Source organism: Callorhinus ursinus, unplaced genomic scaffold (genome assembly GCF_003265705.2).
Source record: "Callorhinus ursinus isolate GAN/ISIS: 27379988/994484 unplaced genomic scaffold, GSC_fseal_2.0 scaffold13, whole genome shotgun sequence".
Classification (NCBI taxonomy): Eukaryota; Metazoa; Chordata; class Mammalia; order Carnivora; family Otariidae; genus Callorhinus; species Callorhinus ursinus.
This window is the reverse complement of record NW_027397075.1, coordinates 38729451-38746614: the sequence shown is the minus strand read 5'-3', so window position 1 is coordinate 38746614 and position 17164 is coordinate 38729451. Positions and strand designations below refer to the sequence as shown.

General features: G+C 35.4%; 1 protein-coding gene across 1 annotated transcript in view; it reads left to right on the top strand.

Annotated features, from left to right (window-relative positions):
• HMCN1 (hemicentin 1) overlaps nt 1-17164 on the top strand; it is a 489046-nt gene that overhangs the window by 246348 nt on the left and 225534 nt on the right. Inside the window, exons 13-16 of the mRNA XM_025877925.2 lie at nt 1346-1473; nt 3700-3813; nt 8848-9006; nt 15695-15889. Of these exons, the coding sequence (XP_025733710.1) occupies nt 1346-1473; nt 3700-3813; nt 8848-9006; nt 15695-15889 (596 nt within the window). The remainder of the gene's footprint in view (nt 1-1345; nt 1474-3699; nt 3814-8847; nt 9007-15694; nt 15890-17164) is intronic.

The following is a 17164-nucleotide window of genomic DNA, read 5'->3' as shown; positions in this document are numbered from 1 at the left end:
AAGTGTTGATGAAAAACCAATCAAAAGTTGGACAAAACTAATGTGACTAAATCCCTAAGGTTAAGGGAGCTTTGACCAAAATCCACAGCTTTAGATCTTCTAAATAGGGCAGGAAATGGCCATAAAATAATAAATGATGAATTGACAGAGTTTGATGTTCTTCAATCTTGCATTTAATAGCTGGGCCTAAGAGCTTCACAATACTTGGCGTCGCAAACCTGACACCACAACACTTGGTTTACCTTGAATAATTTAAATGAGGATAGCAAACTTTCCATGGGGTAATGTGTAGTTTTCATGAATCTATTAAAAATATGGTCCTGGGATTTAACAGGAGAGAGAAGAGGCAAAGGACAGAGCAGTAGCTCTAATTAAAATGTGTGCAGGCATTCTTTGCAATTCCTATTCACTTTTGCCGTACTACGTTGAGATGTATTTTATCTGCTGGATGACTTCAAAAGACAGTGAATCCTCTCATGCGCAAAGAGTGTAATGAACATGTGGAACACAAGTAAGGAAGTTTCCAGCTATTGAACTTCCATTTCTCTGGGTTTTGAGGAGGACGAGGGCTTAGGGCCAGATTCTATTCCTAGACTCACCACTGACTTTCTGCGTGACAGGAGGTATTGCCATCTCTCAGGTTTGCATTTGGAGGAACTATTTAGCATAACAATTCACACAGAGTGTGATTGCCTGGTTGCAAATTCCACTTCTTCCATTTACTAACTGCCTTTGGGCAAGTTATATAATCCCTTTGCTCATCCGTACAACAGAGATAATAATAGTATCTAACTCATTGGGTTGTTATGAGTATTTAAAATATGTAAAATTTCTGGGGCACCTGGGTGGCTCAGTTGGTTAAGCGACTGCCTACAGCTCAGGTTATGAACCCAGGGCCCTGGGATCGAGCCCCGCATCGGGCTCCCTGCTCGGCGGGAAGCCTGCTTCTCCCTCTCCCACTCCCCCTGCTTGTGTTCCCTCTCTCGCTGTCTCTCCCTCTCTCTGTCAATTAAATAAATAAATAAATAATCTTAAAAAAAATAAAAATAAAATAAAATATGTAAAATTTCTGGAGCAGTCCTTGGCACAGAGCAAGTACTGGATACATGGGATCTATTATTACTACTACTACTACTATTACTATTATTATTACTACTACTACTATTACTATTATTGCTACTGCTACTACTACTACCACTACTACATTTCTGTTTATAAATTGACAACATTAATAATTTCTACAGTCAGCACCAAAAATATGTCTAAGATATTTGTAAGGAAGATGCTTTAGTTTCCTCATACTATTATTAAGGTATTTTCAATTTTATTTTCTTTTCATCCCTAGGTATAGGATGACCTCAGAAGGTACCTTAATTATCAAAAATGCAGTTCCCAAAGATGCAGGGATCTATGGTTGCCTGGCAAGTAATTCAGCTGGAACAGACAAACAGACTTCTACCCTCAAATACATTGGCAAGTATAATCAGTTTAAAAAGGCAATGAAAATAGGATGAGTATCATATCAAGCAATTTAAAAGTGCTTTTCTGAAAATTAATATTAGGAATGAATTTTACCCAGTCTTATAATTTATTATTCATTTCACACATTGATTAAAGGAAATACCGTAACTAATTTAAGTTAAAAGTTCAGGGAGTAGATAGCTTCTTTAGTCAACAGAACTCCAGGAGGCTTACAGGTTGTGGTAGAGTCCCAGATGGTCCACAGAGTTCTATCCTTCCATGGTTTTTCTGTTGTTTGCAATATTTTGCTTACATATTAATAAATTCTATGTCCTTTCTAGTTTACCTCAACTTCCATTTTATATTTTTCACTTATATTCAAAACTTTATAATATTTCTATTATGATTAAATGTTTATAACATTTCTGTCATTTATCCTGTCTACATATTATTTTCACTTTTCATCTTTAGTTTTTCACCTCCAAACGTAAACATTTATTGAAGATGCATTTCATGATAATCATTCTATAATATTCCATAACATAATGATTGTAATATATTCTAAAATAGGATTGTAATCTATTTTATTATAATCATATATTCCAATATAATAGAATATTTCTTTTAATTTGTTTTTTTTTCTAAGCAAATAAAGGACAAGGTCATTACATGCTCAATGTTAGTTTGTAAATTGTGAATAATTAATGGCTAGCAATCCACCTTGCCATTCATGGTAAGGTAGTGAAACTGGAAGTGGATGAAAGGAAGAAAGCTAAAATAAAAATTGAGAATTGTAGTTGGTGTGTACATATGAGGGAGGTAGCAAAAGTGTCATAAATATTGAATCTGAAAGCCTGGAAAGAAATGGTCTCATTGACAGAAGTGAAGGCACATGGCGAGTAAGTTTGGAAGATTGGAGAGGAAATAGGCAGTGGGAATGCAGAAAAGGGGGTGGAAAGAGATTCTGAATTGTAAAATGAATTTTGGTTCATCACAGGCCAAAATAGTTGACCCACTTATTTACCTTATTAATCACCCAGAGTATCTAAAAATACTAAAGATTGTGGAATATAAAATAAAAAAATGTATGTTATGAAGTCCTTACTTTTTGAGAGCTTATGTAATGGGAGTGGCTATACATAGAGAAATGTAAGACAGCAGACAGACAAGTACTACAGTGAGGGTTGGCAGAGAGGAAGATTAATTCTGACTGGGGAATTTGTAAAGATTTCTCAAAGGAGACCGGATTTAAACTCAGTCTGGAGGAATGAGTGGGATTCGAAGAACTGGGGCAAAGGGCATTTTAGGCTTTTGCAAAAGCAGGAAGATAGGAGAGAGTAGGGGCTGTATAGAACTACCAGCATAGCTTCATACCTTGTGATAGGAAAGGAAACATTATGGAGGATAAGTTAAAAAAGAGAGCTCTGCACCAGTTTATGATTTTTGAAAGCCAAACTAGAGAATCATGAAATAAAATCACCAAAACTTTTCTAGCAGAGGATTAACATGATCTTTGAGAAGTTAACTCTTAGCTTTGTTTAAAACTACCTCAATTAAAATTGGAAAGTCCTAACATGCACAGTTCAGAGAAGAATGTATGTATGAGTGAATGAAGCATTAAGCAAGGGAGGAAAGAAACAGAGAATGTTTGTATTTAGCATCAAAGGGAAAAAGGGAATGGCGACTCTACTTTTTATAGATAAAACTTTTAGCCTTAGACTGCAACTCTCTCTGTAGTTAAACATGAATATCCTTAAAATCATGCAGAAAATGTTACAACAAATTAACCTGTAATTACATTATCCTCAAGTCTTAATCTAGCCAAATCAGTCTTACCATCATAGCTCTTTTGATATTTTTATTACTATCAGTCTTCTCTCTGTTCCTTTATATTACTTGTTACTTCTATAAGATGTGTTCAGATTTCTAAGATTTTTCTTTCTTTATATATCTTTTTTTATAAGGACCTTTCTGTTAATATCCTAAATTTTTACTCTTTTATCAGAATTATTTTTGCCTAATATATATATATTTGACCTTAATAAATGATCTTCTCATCACACACATCCATGTACACTTGCATTGTAAGAGTCTCTTTCTGTTTTTAAACACTGAAATAGCTACAAGCACATAAATACTGGTGGATTTTGTTAAACTGGTTCATTTAGTGTAATTATAAACAAGGTGCATGTCGCATTGGACCAGACATTAACCATTTGCTTGTTTGTTTTTTTTCAGAAGCCCCAAAGTTGATTGTAGTTCAGAGTGAGCTCTTGGTTGCTCTTGGGGATACAACAGTTATGGAATGTAAAACCTCTGGTATTCCTCCGCCCCAAGTTAAATGGTTCAAAGGTACATTTCTTAAGTATGTTCATGTCTGGTTCACTTAGTTTTGTTTTCTCTTTTAAAATGATGATTTGTTAAAATTTTGTTTTGATGTGTGACTTAGCAGCCCCATAAAATGTGTTTATGATCTCACTAGAGACAATAGTTCAAAATTCTGAACTCTAAATTTCAGGATTTGACATCTGGTGTGGATTATAGGACCATGAAAATCAAAGCAGGAAAAGTTCGCCTTTGCTAATCCAGCTGAACATTCTCTGTTAGTTTAGGATTGTTTCCTGTAGAAAAGGGTCCAAGAATACTCTGTTAATGTTTAAGATGACTTTCCTGATTTCGGTTCACTTTTCTTAGAGATAATGGCTGTCACTATTAGAAAGTTTTCTAGATTCTCAAGGACACTTTGTATAAAGTCCTCAAAAAAGATATAACATTAAAACTTACAGGTAAATGAAAGACAAATGTGTTGTGTGGTTGGCTTCATCGTGCATGGTAGATGCTTTTATCAAGCATGGAAATTGTCTGCCTGCATTTGTAACATAAAGATTACACCTATGTGATTCTATAATAAAATAACAGTAATTACTGTGCTATTTGTCTTAGTGAGAATACACTTGGGTCCTGGTCTAGGCTCAGATGCTGACAGTAGATATCTGTGTAAAACATCCCGCTTCTGTTTCTGTCTCAGTTCTTCCAATCTATGAGCAAGAAAAATTCCCGCAAACACTCTAAAAGGGAGGTTGCTAGGATTATTGAGATGCTGTTTGCAAAATACTTTTTAATCTTCAGATGAAAAATGCTAAACAGTACAAAGAACTATTGTTATGATTCTGTTTGTTAAATCACAGACATCCCCATAGCAACAGGTTGATGTCATAATCACAAAATTATGAATTCACCTCGGGTTCAAACTCTTGGGGAACATGAGGTGAAAAAGAAAGGCTTTATGTAGAAAACAAACACTTTTAAATAATACAAATCAAAAACAGGAAAACTAGGAGATAATGCCATTTTCATGGTTTTCCATGTTAAATGATTTTGAGTCTTCATGTTTTCTGTGATAAGAAAAGCATTTCTGGATTTGCTTCTTAATTAGGTTTATTTCAGGTAACATACACTAATTTTACTTATTTAAAATACTTAAATCTTTGAATTACAAATGAAATAATCAATGTCAAACTCACATCATAAATAAATCCAGAAAAAATGTGTTTTAGAAGCAGTATTTCTCTTTTTTAAAAGTCAGTAGTTTATGTTAAAAATAAAAATTAAAAAAAGTAATATAACTTGCTGACTTCTCTGCCCATAGCTAGCAGAGTCACACAGAAAGTTTCTTATTTTTAAAACTGAGTCTAGTTTTCTGAATTAAATGTAGTCTTCATGTTAGCCTGGGTCTCATAAATGGCTTGGAAGCTAAGGAGGAGTTAGGGAGCCATGTAACCACCATATGGAAGATTCTAGAATTGACTACCTATTAGTTCTCTCAAACATAGATGTTGGGGTTCAACAGACCCAGTAAATAATATCCCATTTCTCTGTCCAAGTTATGAAGCCACAGAGCTAGAATGTAGGCATTAAACACCGACAGACCATATTAGAGGACATGCTCCAATGTTCATCAACAATATGCAGTCATAAACCCCACAATCAGGCCAACCTACTGCCCTACCTATCCCAGGCAAGCAATTTATTACATATGCAGAGTCTGGACCATCAAGAAGAGAACTAGAGGATAATCGCTTCTACATGCAGATTGGCTCCAGAAAGAAAGGGGGAGGAGGCAGCTGGTTTTTCCTTTTCCACCTCTGCTAGGGATGAGACGATAGGAAGGTTATGAAAATTCTACCTATGGAAACCAAGGGGTAAAGAAGAGACCTCACCTTAACCAGAAGAATAACTTTTTCCTCATACCCTTTTTTTTGACAATTCTGAGCCGAAGGCAGTCACTTAACCAACTGAGCCACCCAGGCGCCCTTTTTTGACAGTTCTGATTGAATGAAGTAGGTGGTGATTGATTCCTTGATTGCTTGTAAGAACACATGGAATCTATCTTCTTAACAAATGTTTAAGTGTACAATACAGTATTGTTAACTATAGGCACTTTGTTGCACAGCAGATCTCTGGAATTTACTCATCTTGTGCAATTTAAACAACAGTTCCTCATTTCCTTTGCTCCAAACCCCAGGCAACCACTATCCATTAATAAATTGTATTCCGTTCAGACCATCAGAGAAAAGGAATTCCATAAGTACAAATACCCATCAAAATTTTGGATTTTTCATTTTTAGAAATAAGCAACATACAGTGGGTTCAAAAAGAATTGGGGACACTATTAAAATGTTGCATAGAGGATATTTATGGTAAAATAAATTGGATTTTTAAATTTAGATTGGTGTTTCTTAAAGTGTAGTCAGGAATCCCTGGGGGTTCTTCATAATTCTTTTCAGGGAATCCAGGAGATCAAAATTATTTTCCTAATTATACCAAGATATTATTTGTCTTTATCACATTCATTGTCACATGAGAATATAGTGGAGTTTTTGGAGGCTACATAATGTGGAAGCAAAGGAGCACTCAGCTGTCTTCTATTAAGCTAGACATTCTAGAAATTTGCAAAAATGTGAAATGCCACTCTTCTCACTAAATTTCTCTTGTTTTTGGAAATATAATTATTTCCTCATAAAATATGTTATGTTAAAATATCATGAGTTTGTTATTATAAAATAAATGCATACATTTAAAATTTTTTCAGTTTCATTTCTAAAATGCTAAATACAAATAAATATAGTTCATATAAACAAAACCTCATTAAAGTCAGCAGTAATTTCTAAGAGTATAAAAGGGTCTTGAGACAAACATTTTTGAGAACCACTAATTACCATCAGCTATTTGAAAGGATATCATGCCAGGGATAATGATCTCTCTGTTTGTTCATCTTACATCCACAGAGACCAGAATTGAATTTAAACTACAGCATAAAGAGAACCCTCTTTAGTGGTAATGATGTTAAATTCTAGCATAGATTGTCAGGAAAGTTTGTATATTTTACTATTTATACCATTCTTTTAATCTTATCTAATATTAAAACTAAATAATCCCTATTTCACTTCCATCTCAAAATTCTATATTTCTCTATGGTTTCTAAATAATTTGGTGACTAATTTTTCAGTCGAAATGAAGAAAGGAGAGATTATCAAAATGTGATCAGAATGCAAACTTGACTAAACCAGTGTTTCCTAATTTATATTTTGTTTCATTGCTGCTATTCTTTAAACATTTTTATTTTGAAAAAAGCTACTAGCTAAAAGGTTTTGATTTTATCCTCTTGTGTCCTTTGACATACACAAAAGAAATAGGAGAGAAGTAAATTCCAAAATTCTAAATGCATTTTAGTCCAAACATTCTAATACTTGATGAACAGCTAGGTCACATCGCATTCTCCCTTAGTGGGAGGAAAGTTTATGTCAACATCATCTGCTTTTATTTATGAAAATTTCCCAGAGGCACATAGACACAGCTTTGGTTGTTTCTCTTATTCTCACTTGGTATGTAGTAGCAAGCTTAAAAGGATGATTTGGGTTTTAAATATTGGAATACTGAAAAAATACTTTATTTTTGGCACTGACGGTTGCTAATGTAATTTTTTTTTGTTTTGTTTTCAAATTTATGGCTCCTTTGACCCCTTCTGCTCCCAAAAATTATAAAAACAAAAAGAGAATTGTCTGTTTGTTGCCCTGAGTCTGTTGATTGGTGATTTTTATAGTATACTAGAGAATTACTAGTTCTGGAGTTCTCTCTCCCTTTTTTTTTTTTTTTTTTTTTTTTTTTTGTTATAAGCTAAGAGAATTACCACTGTGGTCTTCAGGGCACATGGCTAGGCTAGTACATGACATTTTGGAGAGCAATTTTTTAAGACTTGACATCTGGGCATGCTATGAACCCCTAAGAGCAATGACCTTCAAACTTCCAGGAAGATTTTAGGACCCCCACAAAAAGTTCAATATTACCCTTTAACAAAAACAAAAAAAGCTATGGACACTGGGTATTTTTTTATGAAATTGGCCATCATGGTTAATTTCATTCTTAAGAGAGGCGTCACCCTGAAGGAGGAGAAACATAAGGAGAGGCTAAGTGTAACTTACAGATTAGTTGAGGCATTGCCTGCCTTCAGAGAGAAATGGTCCCCAGGAGATTTGAGGTGCTGCGGGGACACACAGCGTACACAGGTAACTCAGACACTAATTTTTCTAGCATCATTCTAGCCTCACACTAAGGTCAAACTCAGTGCATGGTTTCATCCTCCACACATTTATTCCCTACCTGCCTCTTCCAGAAACTCATAACAACTTAAAGAACTTGGTTGAATAATACAGATTTAGTAAAGGTATCCTGAGAGATTGATATAAAACACTTCTCTCTGGCCATTGTCAAGAAATTTCTCGTCCATTTTTCCCCCTTCTACCAACAAGCTCTTCCCCATCCTCTCCAGATAGTTGCGGTTGCTTCTTCGCTAGACATCCTCAGAAGCCTCTCGGGTAGGCTGTACCTCTCCCAAGATACCATCTAACTGATAGCATTCAGCAAACCAAAACACTGGTCATTGACCGAACTAAGAACACCATAGTCTTCTAAAGCTCTTCCTGGGTAACTGGAATTCATCCTGCCACAAAGATGGTAGAAACCTTTCTTCAACCTTCATCTTCCCATTCCTGTCTTACCTAACACAGCCATGGTGGCAGCTACCATCCTTTCCCAGAGCCCTGGTGCATCTTTGAAGAGTTCATTCTTATTTAGGTACATATACGGTAGAAAATATTTGGGGCCAGATTTTTGGCCATCAGTCAGCCCATAGAATTATTCAGACTAATAAATCAGCTTAGTGCCAAGAAACACTTCATTCTTTCTTTGCATAAACATTGTTTAAGTGTCTGTGTTGTATTTTGAGAACTTCACAGTCCGTTTTCTTCAGCAGTTTTGAAATCAAACCAATACCAGAGTAAACTATGTAAATACTTTAGTTAATGCTCTCCCTTTGTTTTGACGTAGGGGATCTTGAGCTGAGGCCCTCAGCATTCCTCCTTATTGACCCTCTTTTGGGGCTTTTGAAGATTCAAGAAACTCAAGACCTGGATGCTGGTGATTATATGTGTGTAGCCGTCAATGATGCTGGAAGAGCTGCTGGCAAGATAACTCTGGATGTTGGCTGTAAGCATCCCAGCTCTGATAGACATGTTCATTTTTTTTCCATGCTAAGAACTTTGAAACAACTGAGTGGAAATATCTGTCAGAATGGACAAATTAGAGTTAGTGTTTCAGATTATTAATATAATAACGGTAGTATTTACCAAGCACTTTCTATGTGCCATGCACTGTGCTAAGACCTTGTATGTGCATTATCTCATTAAACCCTCAGAACAATCCTAAGAGGAAGGTATTATAATTATCTCCATTAGATAGATAAGGAAATGAAGGTGTAGCAAATCTAAGTAACTTGACCAGGATCACAGATCTATGGAAGGGCCGAGCCTGGATATTTGAACCCAGGTTATCTCACATCAGAGACTATAGGCTTCACTGGTATATCATCTGTTGCCAAACACTTTCCTAACAGGAGTTGGATGACACAAAATTCCTAAGTATCAACATCTGGAGGCCAGAAATTAGACTTTGGCCCTAGACCATAATTTGGAGATGTTGATGATAGCAAAGGTAGCAGATTGTGCTTTTGCTTTAAAAAAAAAATTTACTAGCAATGACTCCTCAGTGTATAAAATAATGTACTAATTACAAATAAATGTCAATCACATCGTGAAGGATACAGCATATGCATGGCAACTATCATCAGATTACTCAAGAAGTTTGGTTCTCCCTCCTTTGTCTCTCCATCTCCTGTTTCTTAAAAAAAAAATTATTTTTCTACATAGTGTGGTAACACATGATATAAAACAGAGCTTGCTTTGTATGAAAAGGAACCTGGCAGCTTAATTTTAACAGATAATTCAAACGTTTACATCAGTTAAACTTATAAAATATGACATTTTGTTAAATTGCATTTTCATTTATGTATGATGATTTTCATGCCTCAGCTGTTTTTTTAAACAAAAGTTAAGAACTATAAGAAAATGCATATTTTTTTTTAGAATAAAGTAATACAAAACATTTTAGCTCTATCTTAATTCTTTAAATGAATATAATGACCCTGTAAACTTAATATTTTGTTTCATATAAACTAATTTTTTTCCTCTTAGGATCTTTTTATGATCTCCTTGCCCCTGGGTTGTCTGAACACTGTGCATCCTTGGTGATTATGCCCTTGGGGTAGAATCGACAAAGCTAGAAATGGCCACAAAGACCACAGTAGAATCTGACTAGGGCAGAGGAAAATGTATTTGACCGTGACTAAGCTCTGAGGTTATTAAGAGAAGTGCCTTGGAAATAAGATTGGAATCTCTGAGTGGAGGATATCTGAATCTACCAGCAGAGTTAAAGCACAAGGAAACCTTTTAGAAAAGTAGGGCCCAAATGAAGAGGATCACTTGATGCAGAATTCTTGTTTCTAAGAAATATACAAGTACAGTGTTTCAAATTCCCAACATTTTCTAGCTCTGCTTCTCCCTCTTCCCTGCCCAGATATTTTATATTTACCCAACATTCTTCTAGAGTTGTCTAGCTCTAGAGGAAGAACGAATTAGCCTGAGTAATTTTTCCCAGCAAAAGCGGAATGACACCCTCACCCCTCTCCAAGACTGTAGAAAATCTAAACAGTGTACACATTTCTTTGCTTATTTACTGCCTTCTTGATAATCTTTTTAGCTTCTGGATTTTCCAGGTTCTCTCTTTTGACTAGTGAAAAACCATGTAAAGGTTAGGGCTATCTGTCCTGGAGTGACTTGCATTGGAATAGGAAACATCCTAACAAATGTTTTGTATTTAATCCTTCATTCTTTGAACTGAATTTTGTGTTATCTTCACTCCTATTCAAGATCTTCACTCTCTATGACCTTTTCTAAAACAATGGCTCTCTCAACTTTTATCCTAGTCATCGTTCTGATGGAGCCATTAACATAAACTCAATTGTTTCCTTACTATAACTTTGATCATTAAGTTGCCAAATAACTTAATACTGACATTAGTACCATGCATGCATCTGTTATGCCTTAACAATCTCCTTATTCACCATTAGAATTCTGATTACCTTAGCTCACGAAGTTTGGTTAGACCTTGTCTGTCCACATAAAACTATGGTTAAATATCCTAGCAGATACAGGGTGTCACTGCCAAGGCCTGTGCAAATCACAGTTGGAGTGATGGTTGTGGTTGTCACTATTAGAATTAAAAGCAAACAAACAAACAAAAAAACCCCAAAATTTTCCTCAGAATTTACACAGTGGTTAAGAGAATGGCCTTTGGAGAGAGACTGGGTTTTCTGCCTGACTTTTAATAGTACCCACCTGATAAGTTAGTTGTAAAGATGAAATGAGACATCATTACCCACCCACATGCATTCAGCATGTCAGTGGTTGCTGCTGTCCCATCTGCCTCACGAATGGCACATGTATCAAATACATGAACTTCATAAATTGAATTGTCATTTTGATTCTTTGAGTCCTGAAAAATAATATAGAAATACACATATAATAATGGCATAGTATTTAAGATTAAGCATTGGGCTTTTAATATGAAAGTCACTGTTTCAAGTTGATTTTTTTTAAAAAGGGCCTGAGATAATTCAAGTGCTACTTTTAGTAGTAGTGCGTAAAATTAATCATTTGCGTTCCAAAACCATTGGGCATAAATTTAAGTAGCTTATGACTTAAAACGAAAAACATGCCTTTATCCCTATCATTGTAGCTGTGGGCGTATTACCTTACATCAATACTAGATCAAAAAAACAATGATAAAAAAGCTGTTCAATATTATTGTTGAGTTATAGCTTCTTGTAGTGAGTCTCCTCTTTCCTGTTTCTCATTATCATGGCTCTGAGTTATGGATATTTCAGGTCAGCAGGGAAAGTTACCAGTGCTTTTCATCCTTTTTTAAAAAGAGGTAGTGAATTGTGAAGTCATTTGGAAGAGAAGAAGATTGGCTACATTAAACAAAAAGTTGGCCTGGCAGCGATTTTATTTGCAGTATTCCACACCACTCAGGATTTGAGTCTTAGACTGTGGTTTTGTGTTTTGTGCTTTGGTAGAACCAAAACAGTGTGTTCAGCCATTTTAGGAAAGATAATCTCCGTTTGACTAATATAATGCAAGAGTTGCCTTAGTGGATATATATTTAATTATCACTAAAGGAACTAGAATAATTTTATGGAATAGCTTTTAGAGCAGAAAAGTTTGTAACTTTTCTATTTTCAAAGTGAAGATATCTGTCGGTGACAACAAAGCCATACCCTGTGTTAATTCTGCAGTTCTTAAGGGATTTGCACACAAATATTTAGGGGATCCCAGTGAGCCCAGCATAATCCTGACAGACTGTATGCACAAACAAATTGAAATTAATAATAGATATATTAAATTTTGGAGCTAAGATTTAAAAAATTAACAATATTTATAACCAACGATAGTTAATATTTGGATGAATACTACATGCCTAAATGATTAATGAAGACTACCTCTTTTAACAATGCAAGATAAGAAATATTATTACCTCCTTTTTGTTCATGGAGAGATTTAGACTGGGGGAGGCAAAATAATTTTCCCATTTTACAGACTAAGAAATAATGGAACTGCCCTTCAAAACCACCTAATGGACTGTAATGTCTCTAAACAACACAGCCTCCCCTGTACAAGTCCCGTGTTTTGTACTACAATCACTGCTGCCCCTTCCCTGGTCCCTTTAATCTGTTTACCATCAACCCAATGTAATTCTCTTGGAGTCCGAAGTGGCCACACTCAGGAGTAGGAAGTATTTAAAATGTTTCTTGGCCTGAGTTAGGAGTTGCTTCATTTTTGAGGTTTGCTTGTCATTGATGCTGCCTTGGCTGCTTACCTAGTGCCTGGTCCTCTCATTTGCCTTGTTTTCTGGTACCAGTATGTATATTCCCTAACCTTTTGCTTGTCTTGTGCCTGACGCTGTTCCCAAAGCTTCTTCACCACAGATGACTTCTTCTGTCTTAATTGAGTTTTATGGGCACAATCTGAACTCTGCTTATCCTTTTTTAGTCCAGTTTGTTCTTGGCTTTCTTACTTCTGAAAATTCTAATTTGTCTCCATTTTCACTGATGGCTATGTTCTGTTGTGTCGGTAAGCTTGGGTTCTTCCCAAGTACTTGGTCAATCCCAGGCTTCTGCATGTCTTTTTGTTCTTCTGGAATTTATTTTCTGCCTCATTTTCACATCCACCTGCCCACACTCTGCACCTAATACATCCTGAGACTTTTATACTTCACGTCTATTTTTCAGAAAAGCAACCGGCTCTGGAATAAATGATTACTAATCACTCTAGAGAAAAGTTACTAGTCCTTTACACCTAAGATAGGCAAACAATGAGCTGCTTTATAAATCATTTTCTAAATATACTTATTTTGCCTATTATTTTTATAAACCAAATTCCCATAGAGGTGGATTAAGAGAAATCTAAACACGGCCTCACTACTTCTTTTTAAAAACATGGTACTCAATTGTGGGTTTAATTTAATTTCATTTAGGTTTAATAAACAAACAATAGGGCTTCTGAAATTGCCATGTTTTCTTCAAAAGTGCAAGTTCAAATGTGTGGGATCAAGGGTGTTATCATCACCATACACTTACACACATATACAAATGCACACACTAGATTATTGTTGAAATGTTATAATATTGATTCAATCATTCACAGATATATAGCCGCCTTGAATAATGCACAGAGTACTATGTTAGTTGCCAAAACAGATAAAATATGGTTGCAAACATGAACTCTCTGGGAAAATCAAACATTAGTCTAATAAAAGGCAGCATGTGGGCCATTGCCATGAGAATGATAAAGAATGAGTTCTCAGAAACCTCACATAGGGAAGAAATCATGTCTATCTGGGAGGATGAGAGATAGTATTGAGGAGGGACCTTTTGAACTGGATTAAAGAATTGTCAGTATTTCAATAGCCAGAGATCAAGAGCCAACATTGCATTTGAAAGGGATGGCAATAACATGCAGATACTGATATGAAAATGGTCAATCCTTGTTTGGAGAAGAATGAAGAGTTTGAATTGTCCAGAAAATAAGATTTTTGTGGGGGAATGGGAGATGAGGCTGCAAAGTTAGAGGATGTCCTTTAGCCAGGCTAATATAAGCACCAAGGCTGCTCGGGAGTCAACTGTACATCCGAGTCCCAGAATTCCCAATGAGAAGGAAAGAAGTGATCTCTGCACCCATTTTTATTAGCCTGCTAAACAACTTGACTTTGAGCAGTTGTAAGAACCTATAGAAAAAGGGAGGCTAATAAAATGACAAAGAATTGTTACCAGGATCAATCTAGTTTTCAATCCTACCTTCACCCTTCAATTCCATGTGACACTTAGCAAATTAACTATCTTGTCTCAGTTTCTTCATCTATGAAATTGGAGTAATGATAGTACTTACCCCATAGGGATATTGTGAAGATTAAATGAGAAAATTAATGGAAAGCACTCAACAACAGTCCTTGTCTTTGTAAGTGATAGTTGAATTTCTAAGCAATATTTAACCTTGACATTATCAAGGAGCCCTCTCTTGGCTCCTCCTCTTAGTATCCTATATAAGTAGGGAGCACCTGGGTAGCTCAGTTGGTTAAGCAACCAGCTCTTGGTTTTGGCTCAGGTCATGATCTCGGGATTGTGAGATCAAGCCCCACACTCAGCCTGAGTCTGCTTGTCTCTCTCCCTCTGCTCCTCCCCTTGCTCCCACACATGCTCTTTCTGTCTCTCTTTCTCTCTCAAATAAATAAATAAAATTTTTAAAAAAAGAATCCTACATGAGCAGGTTTCATGAATTACCTCTACTAGCATCCTATATATTTCTCCTTGTCTTATATCTCATACATCATTACTTTTAAGTTCTGGGTGATAGACATATTGAGAGCCTCATCTATTTGGTCTTGCTGACAGCTTTCTCCAGTGTTGCCTTCCCATGTTTTCCAAGTTGTGCCTATGACACATTTCTAATTCTTCCTCCTGGCTTCTGTGTTTATCTAAATTATGTGGATAACTGTAGCCTTTTGATCTATAATTTTGTAATTTCTGAATCAGATTTTAACTGTAAAATATTAAGGTCTCATTATTCTCTTTTATCAGATACTATATTCTGTTACTTAATTTTATTATTGATTCTCAAGCTCATATTTGTTTAACTCAAAAATGTAACAAAAAAAGGTGAGAAGTATTGAGAAGCAAGAATGTGATCTAGAACAGGGATATAATTTAGGATTAAATACTCTTAGCTGGTTATACAGTGATCGATTAAAGAATGAGCTCTGGTATAAATTAAGTTCTTTAAAAATTTGACCAAAAGGAGTTAGGTTTTGGAAAGTGTAAAAAATATTTCATTGCAAGGCAAACTTATTTATAAGAAAGTTCAAAGATTTGAGCAGTATGACATAAACTGAAGTTGAAAACAAATTTCTAAAATGAAAGATTCTCTTTATTTAAAGTAATCTTGATTTAAATTCCCACTCTTAAATTCCATTCTCTTCATCATTTATCACTTTAAGGAAATAGTTGAACTACTTTGTGCCTCTATTCATTTATAAAGCAGAAAAGAAATACCTGCTATTTCAGTGGTAGCCAGGAATACTTAAAGGGTAAACTTACAATATTATGTGAATAATACCTTGATTCAGATTCAGTCTGCTGACAGTTTAATAATTAAGTTTATATTTAATGTGCCTATATACTACCCCAATGACCGTTTTTTGTTTGTTTGCTTTAAATATCTTCTAGCACCTCCAGTTTTCATACAAGAACCTGCTGATGTTTCTGTGGAAATTGGCTCAAATGTGACATTACCTTGCTATGTTCAGGGTTATCCAGAACCAAAGATTAAATGGCAGAGATCAGACAGCATGCCGATCTTCTCAAGACCCTTTTCAGTGAGTTCCATCAGCCAACTAAGAACAGGAGCTCTCTTTATTTCAAGTAGGTTAAAGGAAATATATTTTATACAAGTATGTACATATATACATTCATGTTCTATACATAGGGATTAGTCTGTTTAAAATTGTGAATTGATCTTGCCAACATTTTGTGTTCTTTGCATTTCCCTTTAAAAGAGTATTGAATTCTTATATTTTGGAATTGTCATAAATAAGTTATATTTTATTCAGATGTCATATGTCATATCATAAAGGCTTATGAAGCAATGTGACTTCTTCATATCTCACTGTTTCTTATTACAAATAGAGTCACCTGGGCCTCTAGGTGGATAAGTGATCACATTTTATTGACTTGTACCAACTGCTGTATTGAAAGGTAAAATATTACTAGTAGTTAGTTAACTTTAATGAAATTTTTTTTTGACCAACCATACATAACCATACGCATAGGGACTCTATATGGAAGCTCCTCGATTAAAAGTGATCTCTACCTGGAGCAGAAGATTGGGAAAAAAAGTCAAACACTCCAGCATCCAAAAATTTTGCCTGTAATCTATTAAGCATTCAGATATTTGTAAACACTTTGTACTTTTTAAAGATGATGTTTAGAATGTTTGAATAATGGCACTAGAGTGATAAAATCATTTAGCCGATTGACTGGTTTTTAAAGAGTAATTGCATCTTTGGGGTTATTTTGTAGCAAGTCTCCAATAACTGATTTCCATGTTTACTAAATATTAAACATCCATTAGCCACTTAAACTTCCAAATACAAATTAAAGTAATTATAAGTGCTTTAGCATTCAGCTCAGGGCCAGACTCTGTGGTGAAGACAGAAGTCATACGTGGGGTCCCTCACTCAGGCATTTTACAACCCACCATCTAAGAGGTGGCCACAAAGGTACCTGCTGGGTCAGATTGTGCAGGACCTGGAATATGCAGGTGAAGAAATGCTTTTGATGAGGTAGAAAATAACCCTCCAAGCGTCACTGCGGGGGAAAAGGCACATGAAATACTATTTCAGAACAACCCCTCTGCAAGATGGGAAGATGAGAAGGAAAATGGGGAGGCTCACAGAGTTATGCAGGTGGGGTGATAGTAGTGATGAGAAAAGCCCAACAGGAAACAAATTGGACCTGAAACAAATCAGATGTAAAAAGGGAAGAATAAAATGATGTATTGACAAGTGGTTGCCCAAGTGTCCGAATTAAACTCTCTAGAAGGAAAATAGTGATTAGAAACAGTTCTCCGTTGTGTTATGTACGTCTACACAAATTAGTCCAAGAGTTGATAATATGAAAAATATCTTGGATAGAGAC